The sequence below is a fragment of the Pseudophryne corroboree genome, chromosome 7 (assembly GCF_028390025.1).
Source record: "Pseudophryne corroboree isolate aPseCor3 chromosome 7, aPseCor3.hap2, whole genome shotgun sequence".
Taxonomy (NCBI): Eukaryota; Metazoa; Chordata; class Amphibia; order Anura; family Myobatrachidae; genus Pseudophryne; species Pseudophryne corroboree.
The window spans coordinates 194,219,624-194,242,503 of record NC_086450.1 but is presented as its reverse complement, the minus strand read 5'-3'; the positions used below and the strand labels follow the sequence as shown (position 1 = coordinate 194,242,503).

Below are 22,880 nucleotides of genomic sequence, written 5' to 3'. Positions count from 1 at the left end.
TAAGACTCATACCAGCCAGACCAATCACACCGTATAACTCGTGATACTATACCCAGTTAACAGTATGAAATATAACTGAGCCTCTCAACAGATGGCTCAACAATAACCCTTTAGTTAGGCAATAACTATAAACAAGTATGGCAGACAATCCGCACTTGGGATGGGCACCCAGCATCCACTACGGACTACGAGAAATAGATTTACCGGTGACTAAAATCTTATTTTCTCTGACGTCCTAAGTGGATGCTGGGACTCCGTAAGGACCATGGGGATTATACCAAAGCTCCCAAACGGGCGGGAGAGTGCGGATGACTCTGCAGCACCGAATGAGCAAACTCTAGGTCCTCCTCAGCCAGGGTATCAAACTTGTAGACTGTTGCAAAAATGTATGAAACCGACCAAGTAACAGCTCGGCAAAGTCGTAAAGCCGAGACCCCTCGGGCAGCCGCCCAAGAAGAGCCCACTTTCCTTGTGGAATGGGCTTTTACTGATTTAGGGTGCAGCAGTCCAGCCGCAGCATGTGCAAGTTGAATCGTGCTACAGATCCAGCGGGCAATAGTCTGCTTAGAAGCAGGAGCACCCAGCTTGTTGGGTGCATACAGGATAAAATAAGAATTTACTTACCGATAATTCTATTTCTCATAGTCCGTAGTGGATGCTGGGGACTCCGTAAGGACCATGGGGAATAGCAGCTCCGCAGGAGACTGAGCACATCTAAAGAAAGCTTTAGGACATGGGTCTTCAACCTGTGGCCCTCCAGCTGCTGTGAAACTACACATCCCAGCATGCCCTGCCACAGTTTTGCTATTAATGTATGCTAAAACTGAGGCAGGGCATGCTGGGATGTGTAGTTCCACAGCAGCTGGAGGGCCACAGGTTGAAGACCCATGCTTTAGGACTATCTGGTGTGCACTGGCTCCTCCCCCTATGACCCTCCTCCAAGCCTCAGTTAGGATACTGTGCCCGGACGAGCGTACACAATAAGGAAGGATTTTGAATCCCGGGTAAGACTCATCCCAGCCACACCAATCACACCGTATAACCTGTGATCTGAACCCAGTTAACAGCATGATAACAGAGGAGCCTCTGAAAGATGGCTCACAACAATAATAACCCGATTTTTGTAACAATAACTATGTACAAGTATTGCAGACAATCCGCACTTGGGATGGGCGCCCAGCATCCACTACGGACTATGAGAAATAGAATTATCGGTAAGTAAATTCTTATTTTCTCTAACGTTCTAAGTGGATGCTGGGGACTCCGTAAGGACCATGGGGATTATACCAAAGCTCCCAAACGGGCGGGAGAGTGCGGATGACTCTGCAGCACCAAATGAGAGAACTCCAGGTCCTCCTCAGCCAGGATATCAATTTTGTAGAATTTTACAAACGTATTTGCTCCTGACCAAGTAGCTGCTCTGCAAAGTTGTAAAGCCGAGACCCCTCGGGCAGCCGCCCAAGATGAGCCCACCTTCCTTGTGGAGTGGGCATTTACAGATTTTTGGCTGTGGCAGGCCTGCCACAGAATGTGCAAGCTGAATTGTACTACAAATCCAACGAGCAATAGTCTGCTTAGAAGCAGGAGCACCCAGCTTGTTGGGTGCACACAGGATAAACAGCGAGTCAGATTTCCTGACTCCAGCCGTCCTGGAAACATATATTTTCAGGGCACTGCCAACGTCTAGCAACTTGTAGGCCTCCAAGTCCCTAGTAGCCGCAGGCACCACCAATAGGTTGGTTCAGGTGAGACGCTGAAACCACCTTGGGGAGAAACTGAGGACGAGTCCTCAATTCCGCCCTGTCCGAATGGAAAATCAGATAAGGGCTTTTTCAGGATAAAGCCGCCAATTCTGACACGCGCCTGGCCCAGGCCAGGGCCAACAGCATGACCACTTTCCAGATATTTTAACTCCACAGATTTAAGTGGTTCAAACCAATGTGACTTTGGGATCTCAATGTAGTTTTGGGTTCCAAAAGTGCCACTGGAGGCACAAAAGGAGGCTGTATATGCAGTACCCCTTTTACAAACGTCTGAACTTCAGGGACTGAAGCTAGTTCTTTTTGGAAGAAAATTGACAGGGCCGAAATTTGAACCTTAATGGACCCCAATTTCAGGCCCATAGACACTCCTGTTTGCAGGAAATGTAGGAATCGACCCAGTTGAATTTCCTCCGTCGGGCCTTACTGGCCTCGCACCACGCAACATATTTTCGCCAATTGCGGTGATAAATGTTTTTGCGGTTACATCCTTCCTGGCTTTGATCAGGATAGGGATGACTTCATCCGGAATGCCTTTTTTCCTTCAGGATCCGGCGTTCAACCACCATGCCGTCAAACGCAGCCGCGGTAAGTCTTGGAACAGACATGGTCCTTGCTGGAGCAGGTCCCTTCTTAGAGGTAGAGGCCACGGATCCTCCGTGAGCATCTCTTGAAGTTCCGGTTACCAAGTCCTTCTTGGCCAATCCGGAACCACGAATATAGTGCTTACTCCTCTCCATCTTATCAATCTCAGTACCTTGGGTATGAGAGGCAGAGGAGGGAACACATACCCTGACTGGTACACCCACGGTGTTACAAGAGCGTCTACAGCTTATTGCCTGAGGGTCCCTGGCGCAATACCTGTCGAGTTTTTAATCATGTGGAAGACTTCTGGGTGAAGTCCCCACTCTCCCGGGTGGAGGTCGTGCTGAGGAAGTCTGCTTCCCAGTTGTCCACTCCCGGAATGAATACTGCTGACAGTGCTATCACATGATTTTCCGCCCAGCGAAGAATCCTTGCAGCTTCTGCCATTGCCCTCCTGCTTCTTGTGCCACCCTGTCTGTTTACGTGGGTGACTGCCGTGATGTTGTCCGACTGGATCAACACCGGCTGACCTTGAAGCAGAGGTCTTGCTAAGCTTAGAGCATTGTAAATGTCCCTTAGCTTCAGGATATTTATGTGAAGTGATGTCTCCAGGCTTGACCATAAGCCCTGGATATTCCTTCCCTGTGTGACTGCTCCCCAGCCTCGCAGGCTGGCATCCGTGGTCACCAGGACCCAGTCCTGAATGCCTAATCTGCGGCCCTCTAGAAGATGAGCACTCTGCAACCACCACAGGAGGGACACCCTTGTCTTTGGTGACAGGGTTATCCGCTGATGCATCTGAAGATGCGATCCGGACCATTTGTCCAGCAGGTCCCACTGGAAAGTTCTTGCGTGGAATCTGCCGAATGGGATTGCTTCGTAGGAAGCCACCATTTTACCCAGAACCCTTGTGCATTGATGCACTGAGACTTGGCTCGGTTTTAGGAGGTTCCTGACTAGCTCGGATAACTCCCTGGCTTTCTCCTCCGGGAGAAACACCTTTTTCTGGACTGTGTCCAGGATCATCCCTAGGAACAGAAGACACGTCGTCGGAACCAGGTGCGATTTTGGAATATTGAGAATCCAATCGTGCTGCCGCAACACTACCTGAGATAGTGCTACACCGACCTCCAACTGTTCCCTGGATCTTACCCTTATCAAGGAATTGTCCAAGGAAGGGATAACTAAAATTCACTTCCTTCGAAGGAATATCATCATTTCGGCCATTACCTTGGTAAAGACCCGGGGTGCCGTGTACCATCCATACGGCAGCGTCTGAACTGATAGTGACAGTTCTGTACCATAAACCTGAGGTACCCTTGGTGAGAAGGGTAAATTTTGACATGAAGGTAAGCATCCTTGATGTCCCGAGACATCATGTAGTCCCCTTCTTCCAGGTTCGCAATCACTGCTCTGAGTGACTCAATCTTGAATTTGAACCTCTGTACGTAAGTGTTCAAAGATTTTAGATTTAGAATCGGTCTCACCGAGCCGTCCGGCTTCGGTACCACAACAGTGTGGAATAATACCCCGTTCCCTGTTGCAGGAGGGGTATCTTGATTATCACCTGCTGGGAATACAGCTTGTGAATGGCTTCCAAAACTGTCTCCCTGTCAGAAGGAGACATCGGTAAAGCCGACTTTAGGAAACGGCGAGGGGGAGACGTCTCGAATTCTAATTTGTACCCCTGAGATATCACCTGAAGGATCCAGGGGTCTACTTGCGAGTGAGCCCACTGCGCGCTGAAATTCATTGAGACGGGCCCCCCACCGTGCCTGATTCTGCTTGTAAAGCCCCAGCGTATACTGAGGGCTTGGCAGAGGCGGGAGAGGGTTTCTGTTCCTGGGAACTGGCTGATTTCTGCAGCCTTTTTCCTCTCCCTCTGTCACGGGGCAGAAATGAGGAACCTTTTGCCCGCTTGTCCACGAAAAGACTGCGCCTGATAATATATACGGCGTCTTCTCATGTTGAGAGGCGACCTGGGGTACAAACGTGGAATTCCCAGCTGTTGCCGTGGCCACCAGGTCTGAAAGACCGACCCCAAATAACTCCTCCCTTAATAAAGCAATACTTCCAAATGCCGTTTGGAATACGCATCACCTGACCACTGACGTGTCCATAACCCTCTACTGGTAGAAATGGACAACGCGCTTAGACTTGATGCCAGTCGGCAAATATTCCGCTGTGCATCACGCATATATAAAAATGCATCTTTTAAATGCTCTATAGGCAAAAATATACTGTCCCTATCTAGGGTATCAATATTTTCAGTCAGGGAATCCGACCACGCCAACCCAGCACTGCACATCCAGGCTGAGGCGATTGCTGGTCGCAGTATAACACCAGTATGTGTGTAAATACATTTTAGGATACCCTCCTGCTTTCTATCAGCAGGATCCTTAAGGGCGGCCATCTCAGGCGAAGGTAGAGCCCTTACAAGCGTGTGAGCGCTTTATCCCCCCCCTAGGGGGTGTTTCCCAACGCACCCTAACCTCTGGCGGGAAAGGATATAATGCCAATAACATTTTAGAAATTATCCGTTGTTATCGGGGGGAAACCCACGCATCATCACACACCTCATTTAATTTCTCAGATTCAGGAAAACTACAGGTAGTTTTTCCTCACCGAACATAATACCCCTTTTTTTGGTGGTACTCGTATTATCAGAAATGTGTAAAACATTTTTCATTGCCTCAATCATGTAACGTGTGGCCCTACTGGAAGTCACATTCGTCTCTTCACCGTCGACACTGGAGTCAGTATCCGTGTCGGCGTCTATATCTGCCATCTGAGGTAACAGGCGCTTTAGAGCCCCTGACGGCCTATGAGACGTCTGGACAGGCACAAGCTGAGTAGCCGGCTGTCTCATGTCAACCACTGTCTTTTATACAGAGCTGACACTGTCACGTAATTCCTTCCAACAGTTCATCCACTCAGGTGTCGACCCCCTAGGGGGTGACATCACTATTACAGGCAATCTGCTCCATCTCCACATCATTTTTCTCCTCATACATGTCGACACAAAAGTACCGACATACAGCACACACACAGGGAATGCTCTGATAGAGGACAGGACCCCACTAGCCCTTTGGGGAGACAGAGGGAGAGTTTGCCAGCACACACCAGAGCGCTATATATATACAGGGATAACCTTATATAAGTGTTTTTCCCCTTATAGCTGCTGTATAGTTAATACTGCGCCCAATTAGTGCCCCCCTCTCTTTTTTTAACCCTTTCTGTAGTGTAGTGACTGCAGGGGAGAGACAGGGAGCTTCCCTCCAACGGAGCTGTGAGGGAAAATGGCGCCAGTGTGCTGAGGAGATAGGCTCCGCCCCTTTTTCGCAGACTTTTCTCCTGCTTTTTTATGGATTCTGGCAGGGGTTAAATGCATCCATATAGCCCAGGAGCTATATGTGATGCATTTTTTTGCCATCCAAGGTGTTTTTATTGCGTCTCAGGGCGCCCCCCCCCCAGCGCCCTGCACCCGAAGTGTGAAGTGTGCTGAGAGCAATGGCGCACAGCTGCAGTGCTGTGCGCTACCTTGTTGAAGACAGGACGTCTTCTGCCGCCGATTTTCCGGACCTCTTCTGCCTTCTGGCTCTGTAAGGGGGCCGGCGGCGCGGCTCTGGGACCCATCCAAGCTGGGCCTGTGATCGTCCCTCTGGAGCTAATGTCCAGTAGCCTAAGAAGCCCAATCCACTCTGCACGCAGGTGTGTTCGCTTCTTCTCCCCTTAGTCCCTCGATGCAGTGAGCCTGTTGCCAGCAGGTCTCACTGAAAATAAAAAACCTAATCTAAAACTTTCACTAAGAAGCTCAGGAGAGCCCCTAGTGTGCACCCTTCTCGTTCGGGCACAGAGATCTAACTGAGGCTTTGAGGAGGGTCATAGGGGGAGGAGCCAGTGCACACCAGATAGTCCTAAAGCTTTCTTTAGATGTGCCCAGTCTCCTGCGGAGCCGCTATTCCCCATGGTCCTTACGGAGTCCCCAGCATCCACTTAGGACGTTAGAGAAATAGCGAGTCAGTTTTCCTGACTCCAGCCGTCCTGGAAACATATACTTTTCAGGGCCCTGACTACGTCCAGTAACTTGGAATCCTCCAAGTCCCAAGTAGCCGCAGGCACCACAATAGGTTGGTTCACATGAAAAACTGATACCACCTTAGGAAGGAATTGGGAACGAGTCCTCAATTCCGCCTTATCTATATAAAATACAGATAAGGGCTTTTGTATGACAAAGCCGCCAATTCTGATACACGCCTGGCCGACGCCACGGCCCACAGCATGACCACTTTCCACGTGAGGTATTGTAGCTCCACGGATTTAAGTGGCTCAACCCAATGCGACTTCAGGAAATCCAACACCACGTTGAGATCCCACGGTGCCACTTGAGGCACAAACGGAGGCTGACTATGCAGCACTCCCTTAACAAAAGTCCGAACTTCAGGCAGTGAAGCCAGTCTATTTTGGAAGAAAAATCAATAGAGCCGAAATCTGGACCTTCATGGAACCCAATTTTAGGCCCATAGTCACCTCTGACTGTAGGAAGTGCAGAAATCGACCTAGCTGAAATTTCTCCTTTGGGGCCTTCCTGGCCTCACAGCACGCAACATATTTCCACCATATGCGGTGATAATGGTTTGCGTTCACTTCTTTCCTAGCTTTAAATAGCGTAGGGATAACTTCCTCTGGAATGCCCTTTTCCTTCAGGATCCGGCGTTCAACCGACATGCCGTCAAACGCAGCCGCGGTACGTCTTGGAATAGACATGCCCCCTGCTGCAGCAGGTCCTGTCTGAGCGGCAGAGGCCATGGGTCCTCTGAGATCATTTCTTGGAGTTCTGGTTACCAAGCTCTTCTTGGCCAACCCGGAACAATGAGTATAGTTCTTATTCCTCTCATTATTATTCTCATTACCCTGGGTAAGAGAGGCAGAGAAGGGAACACATACACCGACTGGTACACCCACGGTGTTACCAGAGCGTCCACAGCTATCGCCTGAGGGTCCCTTGACCTGGCGCAATATCTTTCTAGCTTTTTGTTGAGGCGGGGCGCCATCATGTCCACCTGTGGCCTTTCCCAACGGTGTACAATCACTTGGAAAACTTCTGGATGAAGTCCCCACTCTCCCGGGTGGAGGTCGTGTCTTCTGAGAAAGTCTGCTGCTCAGTTGTCCACTCCGGGAATGAACACTGCTGACAGTGCTAACACATGATTTTCCGCCCATCGGAGAATCCTTGTGGCTTCTGCCATCGCCATCCTGCTTCTTGTGCCGCCCTGTCGGTTTACATGAGCGACCGCCGTGATGTTGTCTGACTGGATCAGCACCGGCCAGTGTTGAAGCAGGGGTCTAGCCTGACTTAGGGCATTGTAAATGGCCCTTAGTTCCAGAATATTTATGTGTAGGGAAGTCTCCTGACTTTTCCATAGCCTTGGAAGTTTCTTCTCTGTGTGACTGGCCCCCAGCCTCGAAGGCTGGCATCCGTGGTCACCAGGACCCAGTCCTGTATGCCGAATCTGCGGCCCCCTAGAAGATGAGCACTCTGCAGCCACCACAACAGCGACACCCTGGCCCTTGGAGACAGGGTTATCCGCCGATGCATCTGAAGATGCGACCCGGACCACTTGTCCAACAGATCCCACTGGAAAATCCTTGCATGGGACCTAGCGAATGGAATTTCTTCGTAAGAAGCTACCATCCTTCAAAGGGCTCGCGTGCATTGATGCACCGACACCTGTATACGTATTAGGAGGTCTCTGTCTAGAGACGACAACTCCTTGGACTTCTCCTCCGGGAGAAACCCTTTTTATCCTGTTCTGTGTCCAGAACCATACCCAGGAACATTAGACGTGTCGTAGGAACCAGCTGCGACTTTGGAATATTCAGAATCCAGCCGTGCTGTTGTAGCACTTCCCGAGATAGTGCTACTCCGCCGAACAACTGCTCCCTGGACCTCGCCTTTATAAGGAGATCGTCCAAGTATGGGATAATTATTTCGGCCATTACCTTGGTAAATACCTCGGTGCCGGGGACAGACCAACGGCAACGTCTGGAATTGGTAATGACAATCCTGTACCACAATTTTGAGGTACTCCTGGTGAAGAGGGTAAATAGGGACATGCAGGTAAGCATCCTTGATGTCCAGTGATACCATGAAATTCTCCAGGCTTGCAATAATCGCCCTGAGCGATTCCATTTTGAACTTGAACCTTCGTATATAAGTGTTCAAGGCTTTCAATTTTATAATGGGTCTCACCGAACCGTCTGGTTTCGGTACCACAACATTTTGGAATAGTAACCCCGGCCTTGTTGAAGGAGGGGTACCTTGATTTCACCTGCTGGAAGTACAGCTTGTGAATTGCCGCCAGTACTACCTTTCTCCGAGGGCAGCAGGCAAGGCTGATGTGAGGTAATGGCGAGGGGGAGTCGCCTCGAACTCCAGCCTGTATCCCTGTGATACTATTTGCAGAACCTAGGGATCCACCTGTGGGCAAGCACACTGGTCCCTGAAGTTCCCGAGACACGCCCCTACCGCACCTGTCTCCACCTGTGGAGCCCCAACGTCATGTGGTGGACTCAGAGGAAGCTTTTTGATCCTGGGAACTGGCTGCTGGTGCAGCTTTTTCCTTCTTCCCTTGTCTCTGTGCAGAAAGGAAGCGCCTTTTACCCGCTTGCTTTTCTGAAGCCGAAAGGACTGTACCTGAAAATACAGTGCTTTCTTAGGCTGTGAGGAAACCTGAGGTAAAAATTTTTTCTTCCCAGCTGTTGCTGTGGATACGAGGTCCCAGAGACCATCCCCAAACAATTCCTCACCCTTATAAGGCAGAATCTCCATGTGCCTTTTATAGGCAGCATCACCTGTCCACTGCCGGGTTTCTAATACCCTCCTGGCAGAATGGACATTGCATTAATTCTGGATGCCAGCCGGCAAATATCCCTCTGTGCATCCTTTATATCTAAGACGACGTCTTTAATATGCTCTATGTTAGCAAACTATTATCCCTGTCTTAGAGTATTAATATTATCTGACTGGGTATCAGACCACGCTGCAGCAGCACTATTTATGCTGAGGCAATTGCAGGTCTCAGTATATAACCTGAGTGTGTATATACAGACTTCAGGATAGCCTCCTGCTTTTTATCAGCAGGCTCCTTCAAGGTGGCCGTATCCTAAGACGGCAGTGCCACCTTTTTTGACAAACGTGTGAGCGCCTTATCCACCCTAAAAAATATCTCCCAACGTGACCTATCCTCTGGCGGGAAAGGGGACGCCATCAATAACTTTTTAGAAATTACCAGTTTATCGGGGGAACCCACACTACTTTACACACTTCATTCATTCATCTGATGGGGGAACAAAACACTGGCTGCTTTTTCTCCCCAAAAATAAAACCCCTTTTATGTGGTACTTGGGTTCATGTCAGAAATGCGTAACACATTTTTCATTGCCGAGATCATGTAACGGATGTTCCTAGTGGATTGTGTATATGTCTCAACCTCGTCGACACTGGAGTCAGACTCCGTGTCGACATCTGTGTCTGCCATCTGAGGTAACGGGCACTTTTTTGAGCCCCTGATGGCCTTTTGGACGCCTGGGCAGGCGCGGGCTGAGAAGCCGGCTGTCCTACAGCTGTTTTACATCATCCAGCCTTCTATGTAAGGAGTTGACATTGTCTGTTAATACCTTCCACCTATCCATCCACTCTGGTGTCGGCCCCACAGGGGGCGATATCCCATTTATCGGCCTCTGCTCCACCTCCACGTAACCTTCCTCATCCCACATGTCGACACAGCCGTACCGACACACAACACACACAGGGAATGCTCTGACTGAGGACAGGACCCCACAAAGTCCTTTGGGGAGACAGAGAGAGAGTATGCCAGCACACACCAGAGCGCTATATAATGCAGGGATTAACACTATAACTGAGTGATTTTTCCCCCAATAGCTGCTTGTATAAACAATATTGCGCCTAAATTTAGTGCCCCCCCTCTTTTTAACCCTTTGAGCCTGAAAACTACAGGGGAGAGCCTGGGGAGCTGTCTTCCAGCAGCACTGTGAAGAGAAAATGGCGCCAGTGTGCTGAGGGAGATAGCTCCGCCCCTTTTTCGCTGACTTTTCTCCCGCTTTTTTATGAATTCTGGCAGGGATATTTATCACATATATAGCCTCTGGGGCTATATATTGTGATGATTTTGCCAGGCAAGGTGTTTATATTGCTGCTCAGGGCGCCCCCCCCCCCCAGCGCTCTGCACCCATCAGTGACCGGAGTGTGGTGTGTGCATGAGGAGCAATGGCGCACAGCTGCAGTGCTGTGCGCTACCTTGGTGAAGACTGAAGTCTTCTGCCGCCGATTTTCCGGAACACTTCTTGCTTCTGGCTCTGTAAGGGGGCCGGCGGCGCGGCTCCGGGACCGAACATCAATGGCCGGTTCCATGCGGTCGATCCCTCTGGAGCTAATGGTGTCCAGTAGCCTAAGAAGCCCAAGCTACCACCAGTTAGGTAGGTTCGCTTCTTCTCCCCTTAGTCCCTCGCTGCAGTGAGTCTGTTGCCAGCAGATCTCACTGTAAAATAAAAAACCTAAAATATACTTTCTTTCTAGGAGCTCAGGAGAGCCCCTAGTGTGCATCCAGCTCAGCCGGGCACAAGAATCTAACTGAGGTCTGGAGGAGGGTCTTGGTGGGAGGAGCCAGTGCACACCAGGTAGTCCTAAAGCTTTCTTTGGTTGTGCCCAGTCTCCTGCGGAGCCGCTGATCCCCATGGTCCTTACGGAGTCCCAGCATCCACTTAGGACGTCAGAGAAAACACTTTCTGTATCACTTGAATGTAACACAGCTCAGACAGATGGAGCAAGGTAGGTTGATCTCCTACAAAAGTTACCCTTTAGAAAGGAAACCGTATTTAGGAGAATTCTGGCTGCCGAAGTGCTTAATGCTGACGCTTTACAGTAAAAACAGCAGATGCACCAGTTATTGTACCTCTTTATAAGTCTGTTTCTTACAGAAGACAACATAAAAACAAAGCCTAAAATAGATAAATATGATAGAATATGTACATCTAAATCAACACACACATTTACTCAAAAAAGACCATAAAATGAAAACTGAAAAAAAAAAAAAAAAAAACCACACACGCACAAGATGATACCAAGATTTATACAAATTGCATTATGGAAGATGAAGCCTGCAATATAAACATACCAAGGGATACTTTGCATGACAGGCAAAAAAAACAAACACAAAGGGACGATGCATTAACAAAGTAGTAATGTTCTGCATGTATCGGTGCTAGGCAAACAAGTCATGGGTGAAGGAGTTTAATCAGCAACTATGAATAATTGACCAACTCAGAAAATGAGAAATGGGATGCTTGGAAAAGCGGAGCACAGTTCAATAGGAACAGACAGATCGAACAATAATGCCCAGGTGTATAGAGTACAAGACTAAGACTCAATATGCATAAAAATAAACTGTTAAAATAGACATTTTGTTGACTTCATATTGATAGTGCTGATTGTCGAACATTTCCGAGAGCCATGTTGCCACCACATTATAAGCACCTTGCGAAACCCTCTGTACTGTCCATTCCATCTTATTGCTTTGAACCAACTGGTCTGGAGGAAAAAGATTCTGCATTCATCCTCACAGCAACTGCTTCATTACAAAGTAATAACAAAAGATATAAATATATAAATGTATTTTCCAAAAACTGATAAGCAAAGACTTGTCCATTAAAATTACAGACTGCGACAATAACTATTTAACAGTGCCAGTGCTAGCAAATCTTCCAAAATGCAAGTTGAAAAAAAAAAAAAGGTGTGTGGGGCGGGAATTTGGGGGTTGTGCACAAACTTAAACAGCATCCACTGGTAGCATAAGAAACTGCAACAATAGTGTCATGAAGTCGCTTACTAATCCAAGGCCCTTCAGAAGTCAAAACATAGTTTTGATGAAAAGACGGGACAGAAAAATAAGAAAAAAAAATAGCAATTTCATTAGCAAAATGTAGCTGTGAGCTTTCAATAGCAGTTTCCAAAATGCGCTACGGGCACAATCTTTGTATGGGAGATTAGTCACACAACTGGCAACGAGATCCATAAATGTGCTTTTCATATCTTCAAGGCAAGATACACCTCACAAAGCCAAAGTAACTATACATTTCATAGTCCAGTGCAAGTGTACAGGTCCTTCAGGGGAGTCACATTGGGGGTCTGGCTGACCTGCTTGGTTCAGTGGTCGTAGCTTGGGATTTTTTCTCCTCTTCAACAAGTTCATCAAAGATCTCTCTGCAAGGAAAAAACAACAACGTTTTTCTCCAACGGAATTTAGACTGGTGAAGAGCAGCTGAGGGTAGTAATGAGAGACTGCTAGTCACTGCAGAACTGGTGAACAGCCCCTGAGGACTTCTCTCACCCACTCTACAATAAGCACACCAAGCTACATTTTTAGTTTTGAGTAATTAGTGCATACGGCAAAAACATAAATTGGCGATTGCTTACTTGTGCATATAGAAAAAGATGTAGCCACTTCGATCTCTGTCACTCTGAACAGTGTTCTCTTGTGTTCTGGACACAGCCAGGTCATTGTATGTAAACCATGCTTGCTTCTTGATATCATACACATCACTGATATAGTGACCTAACACAAAATAATTTAAACCACTATTAAACCAATCATGAGATGTCACAAACAAAACATGTAATACAGTACTGTAGCTTCAACAATTCTAAAGCCATTTGGGGCATTTAAATTTTAAGACAGGCTAACAAAGTAACTTTTCTCTTACCAGAAGAGGAGGAGCTTCCGATGTGGCTGACAATGCTGACAAGGCGATACGAATGGGGTAGCTCACCAATCTGCAGGCCATTGAGAAACAGTAATTACCACATGGTACTACACAGAAATACTACAATACACTCACAAATATATAATAAAAAAAAAGTCTCGAAAACCTCAAAAATAGGATTTTAATTAACTACCAGTAAATACTCTTCTCGAAGTCCATAAGGAATATTGGGGAGTTAGTACGATGGGGTATAGACGGGGTCCAAAAGGTGCCGAAGCACTTTCAATTTCTTCAACTGGGTGTGCTGGCTCCTCCCCTCTATACCCCCTCCCACAGGCAGTTATAGGTAAAATAGTGCCCTAAGGAGAATGGACATACTTGAGAGAAGGAACATAACAAGGAGTGGTGAGATTCACACACCAGCAACAGAAAACGACTAGCAACTGCTGGTAACAAAACAGCAACAGCTGAACAGGTAACCATATAAGAGAAAACCTGCAGAATTGTCAACGCACTGAGGCGGGCACCCAATATCCCTTATGGAATACGAGAAAAGGATTTACTGGTAGGTAATTAATCCTATTTTCTCTAACATCCATAAGGGATATTGGGGAATTAGTACAATGGGGACGTCCCAAAGCTTCCAGAACGGGCGGGAATGTGCGGAGACGTCTGCAGCACCACCTGCCCAAACAGGGTATCCTCTTTGGCCAGGGTATCAAACGTGCAGAACTTCAATGGTGTTCTTCCCCGACCAGGTAGCAGATCGGCAAACTAGCAAGGCCGAGACTCCACGGGCAGCCGCCCAGGAAGACCACAGTGATCTCGCAGAGTGGGTTTTCAGAGACTGTGGAACAGGTAAAGCTGCCGACACATAGGCCTGTTGGATAGTAAGCCGAAGCCAACGCGCAATGGACTGCTTAGAAGCAGGACAACCCTTTTTCTGCACATCATAGAGCGCAAACAAGGAATCAGTCTTTCTGATCTGAGCTGTTCTCTTGATACAGATCTATAAGGGTCGCACAGCATCCAATGCCTCCAGAGGAGCAGAAGTGCCAGAACCTGATGGAACCACAATAGGTTGATTCAAGTGGAACGCAGCGACAACCTTCAGCAGGAACTGCTGCCTAGCCCTGAGCTCCGGTCTGTCCTCGTAAAAGACCAAGTAGGGACTTTTACACGATAAGGCCCCCAATTCTGAGACAAGCCTAGCAGAAGCCAGGGCCAGTAACATCAGTCTTCCACGTGAGGTACTTGTTTTCTACCGTCAGAGGTTCAAACAAAGAGGACTGTAGAAATTCCAACACTACATTCAAATCCCAGGGTGCCGTGGGCGGCACAAAAGGAGGTTGTATGTGGAGTACCCCTTGCAAGAAGGTCTGAACTTCTGGCAACACTGCCAATTTCTTCTGGAAGAAAATTGAGAAAGCTGAAATCTGGACCTTAACGGAACCCAGACATAAGCCCGTATCCACATCAGCCTGCAGGAAATGTAATAAACATCCCAAATGGAACTCTGCAGGCGGATACGTGCGTTCCTCGCACAAAGACATCTTCTCCAGATATGATAGTGTTTTGACGTCACAGGCATCCTGGCCTAAACCATGGTAGCAATAACCTTTTTGGAAAGGCCTTTGTGAGGTAGGATGTTCCGTTCAAACTCCATACCGTGAAACGTAGTCGCTGTAAGTCCAGGCAGACAAACTGTCCTTGTTGAAGAAGATCTCCACGACAGAGGCCAAGGGTCTTCGACGGACATGTCCAGAAGATCCGCGTATCAAGCCCTCTGAGGCCAATCCGGGGGCAATCAGAATTGCCTGGACTCTGATTCCCGATTCGCTTTAGCACCCTTGGGATCAATGAAAATCAGAGGAAACAGATAGACCAACCGGAAACGCCAAGGTGACGTGAGTGTATCTACTGTCCTCGCCTGAGGGTCCCTGGTTCGTGAGCAATACCAGCGAAGCACCTTGTTGAGTCGAGAAGCCATCATGTGTATCTGTGGGCAGAGCCACCGGTCAATGATCTGCTGAAACACCTGATGGTGGAGCCCCCACTCTCGCAGGTGGAGCTCGTGACGACTCAGGAAGTCCGCTTCCCAGTTGTCAACTCCCAGAATGAAGATTGCGGACATTGATCTTGCATTTCTTTCTGCCCAAAGGAGAATCTTTGACACTTCTCACATGCAGGCCTGGCTGTTTGTTCCTCCTTGTTGATTTATGTACGCCACCACCGTGGCGTTGTCCGACTGACCTTGGATTACGTGATCCCTGAGCAGAGGAGAAGCCTGAAGCAGAGATCGCCCGAAGTTCCAGAATGTTGATCGAAAGTAGGGCTTCATGGGCTGACCACCTGCCCTGGAACTGAGCACCCTGGGTAACCGCTCCCCATCCTCTCAGACTCACATCTGTCGTGAGGAAGATACAATCCTTCCAATAGGTTGGAGGACTGCAGCCGCCACAGGAGGAAAATCCTGGCCTGAGGTGACAGCCGTATTATCCGGTGAAGTTGTGATCCGGACCACTTGCTCAGGAGATCCAATTGAAATGTTCTAGCATGGAACCTTCCATACTGGATCGCCTCGTATGAGGCAACCATTTTCCCCAACAATCTTATGCAAGACGGATGGATATTAGAGTAGGACATAGAACCATTCTGACCAAATCCTGGAGTGTTCTCGCTTTGTCCTCTGGGAGGAAGACTTTCTGGGCCACAGTGTCCAGCAACATTCCCGGAACAGGAGCCGCTGAGTTAGCTCCACGTGGGACTTCTGTAAATTGAGGATCCACCCATGGTGTGACAGAAGTTGGATAGTGTGATCTATATGGAGCAATAAAAGCTCCCTGGATTTTGCCCTTATCAAGAGATCGTCCAGATAAGGGACAATTTTGCCCCCCTGGACCCAGAGTTGGAACATCATATTCGCCATCACCTTCATAAACACCCTTGAAGCTGTGGACAGGCGAAAAGGGTAGCGCCTGGAACTGGTAGTGATCGTTCAGCAGGGCAAACCGGAGATAAGACTGATGAGGTGGCCAAATCGGGATATAGAGATAGGCATGGGACCATGAACTTCTGTTCTTCCAGGCCCGCAATCACTGCTTGCAAGGATTATATCTTGAACTTGAAAATCTTTAGGTACGGGTTCAAGGATTTTAGATTCAAAATGGGCATTACCGAACCCTCCAGTTTCGGTACCACAAACAGGTTGGAGTAGTAACCCTGTCGTTGCAGTGGCACTGAAACAATGACTTGGGACTGGACCAATTTTAGGATGGCCTGTTGCAGCGTTTCACACGTATCCTCCAAAGCTGGTAAACTTGATTTGAAAAATCGTTGGGGAAGAGCGCCATTGAACTCCAGCTTGTAGCCCTGAGAAATGAGGTCCTTTACCCAGGTATCCGATGCGGCTGAAGTGACGTAGCCGAGCTCCAACCTCGAGGTGGGTGAGCACCGTCATGCTGAGGCCTTAATGGAAGCTGAACTGGTGCTCTGTTCCTGAGAACCTGCGGTTGCTGGTTTTCTTGTGTTGCCTCTGGTGCCTCTAGCAGCATTGGAGGCACCTCTGGCCCTAGATCCAAATCTGTTAGACCAAAAGGACTGGCCAGACGGCCCCGGGTGGGAACGTCTAGCCGGCGGGGGCCCCTACAGGGGAGAAACGTGGATTTCCCTGTGGTAACTTAAAAAAATAAATAAGATTTTACTTACTGGTAAATATATTTCTCGTAGTCCGTAGAGGATGCTGGGGACTCCGTAAGGACCATGGGGAATAGACGGGCTCCGCAGGAGATAGGGCACTTTAAGAAAGCTTTGGATTCTGGGTGTGCACTGGCTCCTCCCTCTATGTCCCTCCTCCAGACCTCAGTTAGAGAAACTGTGCCCAGAGGAGATGAACAGTACGAGGAAAGGATTTTTGTAAATCTAAGGGCAAGATTCATACCAGCCACACCAATCACACCGTATAACTTGTGATAAACTACCCAGTTAACAGTATGAACAATAACATAGCCTCGGTTCAAACCCGATCAACTATAACATAACCCTTATGTAAGCAATAACTATATACAAGTCTTGCAGAAGAAGTCCGCACTTGGGACGGGCGCCCAGCATCCTCTACGGACTACGAGAAATAGAGAAAATAAGATTTTACTTACCGGTAAATCTATTTCTCGTAGTCCGTAGAGGATGCTGGGCGCCCGTCCCAAGTGCGGACTTCTTCTGCAAGACTTGTATATAGTTATTGCTTACATAAGGGTTATGTTATAGTTGATCGGGTTTGAACCGAGGCTATGTTATTGTTAATACTGTTAACTGGGTAGTTTATCACAAGTTATACGGTGTGATTGGTGTGGCTGGTATGAATCTTGCCCTTAGATTTACAAAAATCCTTTCCTCGTACTGTTCATCTCCTCTGGGCACAGTTTCTCTAACTGAGGTCTGGAGGAGGGACATAGAGGGAGGAGCCAGTGCACACCCAGAATCCAAAGCTTTCTTAAAGTGCCCTATCTCCTGCGGAGCCCGTCTATTCCCCATGGTCCTTACGGAGTCCCCAGCATCCTCTAGGACGTTAGAGAAAATAAGATTTTACTTACCGGTAAATCTAACGTCCTAGAGGATGCTGGGGACTCCGTAAGGACCATGGGGAATATACCAAAGCTCCCAAACGGGCGGGAGAGTGCGGATAACTCTGCAACACCGATTGAGCAAACAGGAGGTCCTCCTCAGCCAGGGTATCAAACTTATAGAACATTGCAAAGGTGTTTGACCCCGACCAAGTAGCAGCTCGGCACAGTTGTAGTGCCGAGACCCCTCGGGCAGCCGCCCAAGAAGAGCCCACCTTCCTAGTGGAATGGGCCTTAACCGATTTAGGCAATGGCAATCCTGCCGAAGAATGCGCCTGCTGAATCGTGTTACAGATCCAGCGAGCAATAGTCTGCTTTGAAGCAGGAGCAACAACCTTGTTGGCCGCATACAGAACAAACAAAGTTTCGGTCTTCCTGATCCTAGCCGTTCTGGTCACATAAATCTTTAAAGCCCTGACCACATCCAGGGACTCGGAATACTCCAAGTCCCGTGTAGCCACAGGCACGACAATAGGTTAGTTCATATGAAAAGATGAGACCACCTTGGGCAGAAATTGAGGACGAGTCCTCAACTCTGCCCTATCCACTTGAAAAATCAGGTATGGGCTTTTATATGATAAAGCCGCCAATTCCGAAACCCGCCTTGCAGAAGCTAAGGCCAACAACAAGACCACTTTCCAAGTGAGGTATTTCAACTCTACTGTTTTGAGTGGTTCAAACCAAGGTGACTTGAGGAAACTTAATACCACGTTAAGGTCCCAAGGCGCCACCGGAGGTACAAAGGGAGGCTGAATATGCAGCACGCCCTTCACAAAAGTCTGTACTTCAGGAAGAGAAGCCAATTCTCTTTGAAAGAAAATGGATAAGGCCGAAATTTGAACCTTTATGGACCCTAATTTTAGGCCCAAATTCACTCCCGTTTGAAGGAAGTGAAGCAGACGGCCCAACTGGAACTCCTCCGTAGGAGCAGTTCTGGCCTCACACCAAGAAACATATTTTTGCCATATACGGTGATAATGTTTCGACGTCCCGTCCTTCCTAGCCTTGATCAGGGTAGGAATGACCTCCTCCGGAATCCCTTTTTCCGCTAGGATCCGGCGTTCAACCGCCATGCCGTCAAACGCAGCCGCGGTAAGTCTTGGAACAGACAGGGCCCCTGCTGCAGCAGGTCCTGCCTTAGAGGAAGAGGCCACGGATCTTCTGTGAGCAACTCTTGCAGATCCGGATACCAAGTCCTCCTTGGCCAATCTGGAACAATGAGGATTGTTCTGACCCTTCTTATTCTTATTATCCTCAACACCTTGGGTATGAGAGGTAGAGGAGGAAACACATAGACCGATCTGAACACCCAAGGTGTCACCAGAGCGTCTACCGCCACCGCCTGAGGGTCTCTTGACCTGGCGCAATACCTCTTTAGCTTTTTGTTGAGGCGGGACGCCATCATGTCTATCTGAGGCAGTCCCCACCGATCCGTGATCTGTGTGAAGACTTCTTGATGAAGTCCCCACTCTCCCGGATGCAGGTCGTGCCTGCTGAGAAAGTCCGCCTCCCAGTTGTCCACCCCCGGGATGAACACTGCTGATAGTGCGCTTACATGGCCTTCCGCCCAGCGTAGAATCCTGGTCGCCTCTGCCATGGCCACTCTGCTCCTTGAGCCGCCTTGACGGTTTACATGAGCCACTGCCGTGACATTGTCTGACTGAATCAGAACCGGTTTGTTCCGTAGCCATTCCTCCGCTTGGTGTAGGGCGTTGTGTATGGCCCTCAACTCCAGGACATTGATGTGGAGACCAGTCTCTAGGCTTGACCAGAGACCCTGGAAATTTCTTCCTACTGCGACAGCTCCCCAACCTCAGAGGCTCGCGTCCGTGGTCACCAGGACCCAGTCCTGAATGCCGAACCTGCGACCCTCCAGGAGGAGGGCACTGCGCAGCCACCACAGGAGAGACACCCTGGCCGACATGGTGATCCTTTTTTGCATGTGTAGATGGGACCTGGACCATTTGTCCAATAGGTCCCATTGAAAGGTCCTTGCATGGAACCTGCCGAAGGGGATGGCCCCGTATGAAGCCACCACCTTCCCCAGAACCTTCGTGCCATGATGCACCGAAACCTTTTTTGGCTTCAATAGGTTCCTGACCAGAGCTACGAGCTCCTGAGCCTTCTCCACTGGAAGAAAAACTCTTTTTTGGTCTGTGTCTAGAATCAGGCCCAAAAAGGGCAGACGCGTTGCAGGGACTAGCTGGGATTTCGGTAAATTGAGAATCCAGCCGTGCCTCTGCAACGTCTTCACGGACAGAGACATGCTGTCCAGCAACTTCTCCCGAGATCTCGCCTTTATGAGGAGATCGTCCAAGTACGGGATAATTGTGATGCCCTGCCTGCGCAGGAGCACCATAATTTCCGCCATTACCTTGGTGAAAATTCTCGGGGCCGTGGAAAGACCAAACGGCAACGTCTGAAATTGGTAGTGACAGTCCTGTACTGCAAATCTCAGGAACGCCTGGTGAGGAGGGAAAATCGGAACATGAAGGTACGCATCCTTTATGTCCAGGGACACCATCCAATCCCCTCCCTCCAGGCTGGCGATGACCGCTCTGAGCGACTCCATTTTGAACTTGAACCTCTTCAAGTACAGGTTCAGGGATTTCAGATTTAAAATGGGTCTGACCGAACCGTCCGGTTTCGGTACCACAAACAGGGATGAATAATAACCCTCTCCTTGCTGGAGATGAGGAACTTTGACTATCACCTGTTGAAGGTACAATTTGTGAATTGCAGCCAACACCAGCTCCCTCTCCGACGGGGAAGCCGGCAGAGACTATTTGAAAAACCGGCAAGGAGGCATGTCTTCGAATTCCAGTCTGTATCCCTGGGAAACAATCTCTATTGCCCAGGAATCCACCTGTGAGAGAACCCAGACGTGGCTGAACAGACGAAGACGTGCCCCCACTTGATCTGACCACCCCCCGGAAAGCCCCAGCGTCATGCGGTGGACTTTGCGGAAGTAGGGGAGGACGTCTGCTCTTGGGAACTAACCGAGTGCAGCTTTTTTCCCTTGCCTTTACCTCTGGCAACAAAGGACGATCCTCGTACCTTCTTGCTTTTATTGGAACGAAAGGACTGCATTTGATAATGCGGTACCTTCTTAGCATGCTGCGGGGGAATATAAGGTAAAAATTCGATTTACCGGCCGTAGCAGTAGAGACAAGGTCCGAGAGGCCTTCTCCAAACAACTCCTCCCCCTTGTAAGGCAATGACTCCATATGCCGCTTAGAGTCGGCGTCTACCGTCCACTGTCGGGTCCACAAGAGTCGCCTAGCAGAAAATAAGAATTTACTCACCGGTAATTCTATTTCTCGTAGTCCGTAGTGGATGCTGGGACTCCGTAAGGACCATGGGGGAATAGCGGCTCCGCAGGAGACTGGGCACAACTAAAAGAAAGCTTTTGGTCTAACTGGTGTGCACTGGCTCCTCCCTCTATGACCCTCCTCCAGACTTCAGTTAGGATACTGTGCCCGGAAGAGCTGACACAATAAGGAAGGATTTTGAATCCCGGGTAAGACTCATACCAGCCACACCAATCACACCGTATAACTCGTGATACAATACCCAGTTAACAGTATGACAACAACTGAGCCTCTCAACAGATGGCTCAACAATAACCCTTTAGTTAAACAATAACTATATACAAGTATTGCAGACAATCCGCACATGGGATGGGCGCCCAGCATCCACTACGGACTACGAGAAATAGAATTACCGGTGAGTAAATTCTTATTTTCTCTGACGTCCTAAGTGGATGCTGGGACTCCGTAAGGACCATGGGGATTATACCAAAGCTCCCAAACGGGCGGAAGAGTGCGGATGACTCTGCAGCACCGAATGGGCAAACTCTAGGTCCTCCTCAGCCAGGGTGTCAAACTTGTAGAATTTAGCAAATGTGTTTGACCCCGACCAAGTAGCTGCTCGGCAAAGTTGTAGAGCAGAAACCCCTCGGGCAGCCGCCCAAGAAGAGCCCACCTTCCTCGTGGAATGGGCTTTCACTGATTTAAGCTGCGGCAGTCCAGCCGCAGAATGTGCAAGCTGAATCGTACTACAGATCCAGCGAGCAATAGTCTGCTTTGAAGCAGGTGCACCCAACTTGTTGGGCGCATACAGGATAAATAGCGAGTCAGTCTTTCTGACTCCAGGTGTCCTGGAAACATAAATTTTCAGGGCCCCGACTACGTCCAACAACTTGGAAGCCTCCAAGTCTTTAGTAGCCGCAGGCACCACGATAGGTTGGTTCAGATGAAAGGCTGATACCACCTTAGGGAGAAATTGGGGACGCGTCCTCAATTCTGCCCTATCCATATGGAAAATCAGATAAGGGCTTTTACATGACAAAGCCGCCAATTCTGATACACGCCTGGCCGAAGCCAAGGCCAACAACATGACCACTTTCCACGTGAGATATTTCAATTCCACGGTTTTAAGTGGCTCAAACCAATGTGACTTTAGGAAATCCAACACCACGTTGAGATCCCAAGGTGCCCCTGGAGGCACAAAAGGGGGCTGAATATGCAGCACTCCTTTAACAAAAGTCTGAACTTCAGGTAGTGAAGCCAGTTCTCTCTGGAAGAAAATCGATAGAGCCGAAATCTGGACCTTAATGGAACCCAATTTGAGGCCCATAGTCACCCCTGACTGTAGTAAGTGCAGAAAACGGCCCAGCTGAAATTCCTCCGTTGGGGCCTTCCTGGCCTCACACCACGCAACATATTTTCGCCAAATGCGGTTATAATGGTTTGCGGTCACTTCTTTCCTAGCTTTAATCAGCGTAGGAATGACTTCCTCCGGAATGCCCTTTTCCTTCAGGATCCGGTGTTCAACCGCCATGCCGTCAAACGTAGCCGCGGTAAGTCTTGGAACAGACAGGGCCCCTGCTGCAGCAGGTCCTGTCTGAGCGGCAGAGGCCATGGGTCCTCTGAGATCATTTCTTGAAGTTCCGGGTACCAAGCTCTTCTTGGCTAATCCGGAACAATGAGTATAGTTCTTACTCCTCTTCTCCTTATTATCCTCAGTACCTTTGGTATGAGAGGAAGAGGAGGGAACACATAAACCGACCGGTACACCCACGGTGTCACTAGAGCGTCCACAGCTATCGCCTGAGGGTCTCTTGACCTGG

At 48.9% G+C, this 22,880-nt stretch overlaps 1 protein-coding gene across 1 annotated transcript in view; it reads right to left on the bottom strand.

Annotated features, from left to right (window-relative positions):
• Positions 1-11,478: 11,478 nt before the first annotated feature.
• Positions 11,479-22,880, bottom strand: part of USP37 (ubiquitin specific peptidase 37) — a 221,160-nt gene continuing 209,758 nt past the window's right edge. The window contains exons 21-23 of the mRNA XM_063933910.1: positions 13,128-13,197; positions 12,841-12,979; positions 11,479-12,627 (exon numbers count right to left, since the gene is read on the bottom strand). Coding sequence (XP_063789980.1) covers positions 12,540-12,627; positions 12,841-12,979; positions 13,128-13,197 — 297 coding nt within the window. The 3' untranslated portion in view covers positions 11,479-12,539. The remainder of the gene's footprint in view (positions 12,628-12,840; positions 12,980-13,127; positions 13,198-22,880) is intronic.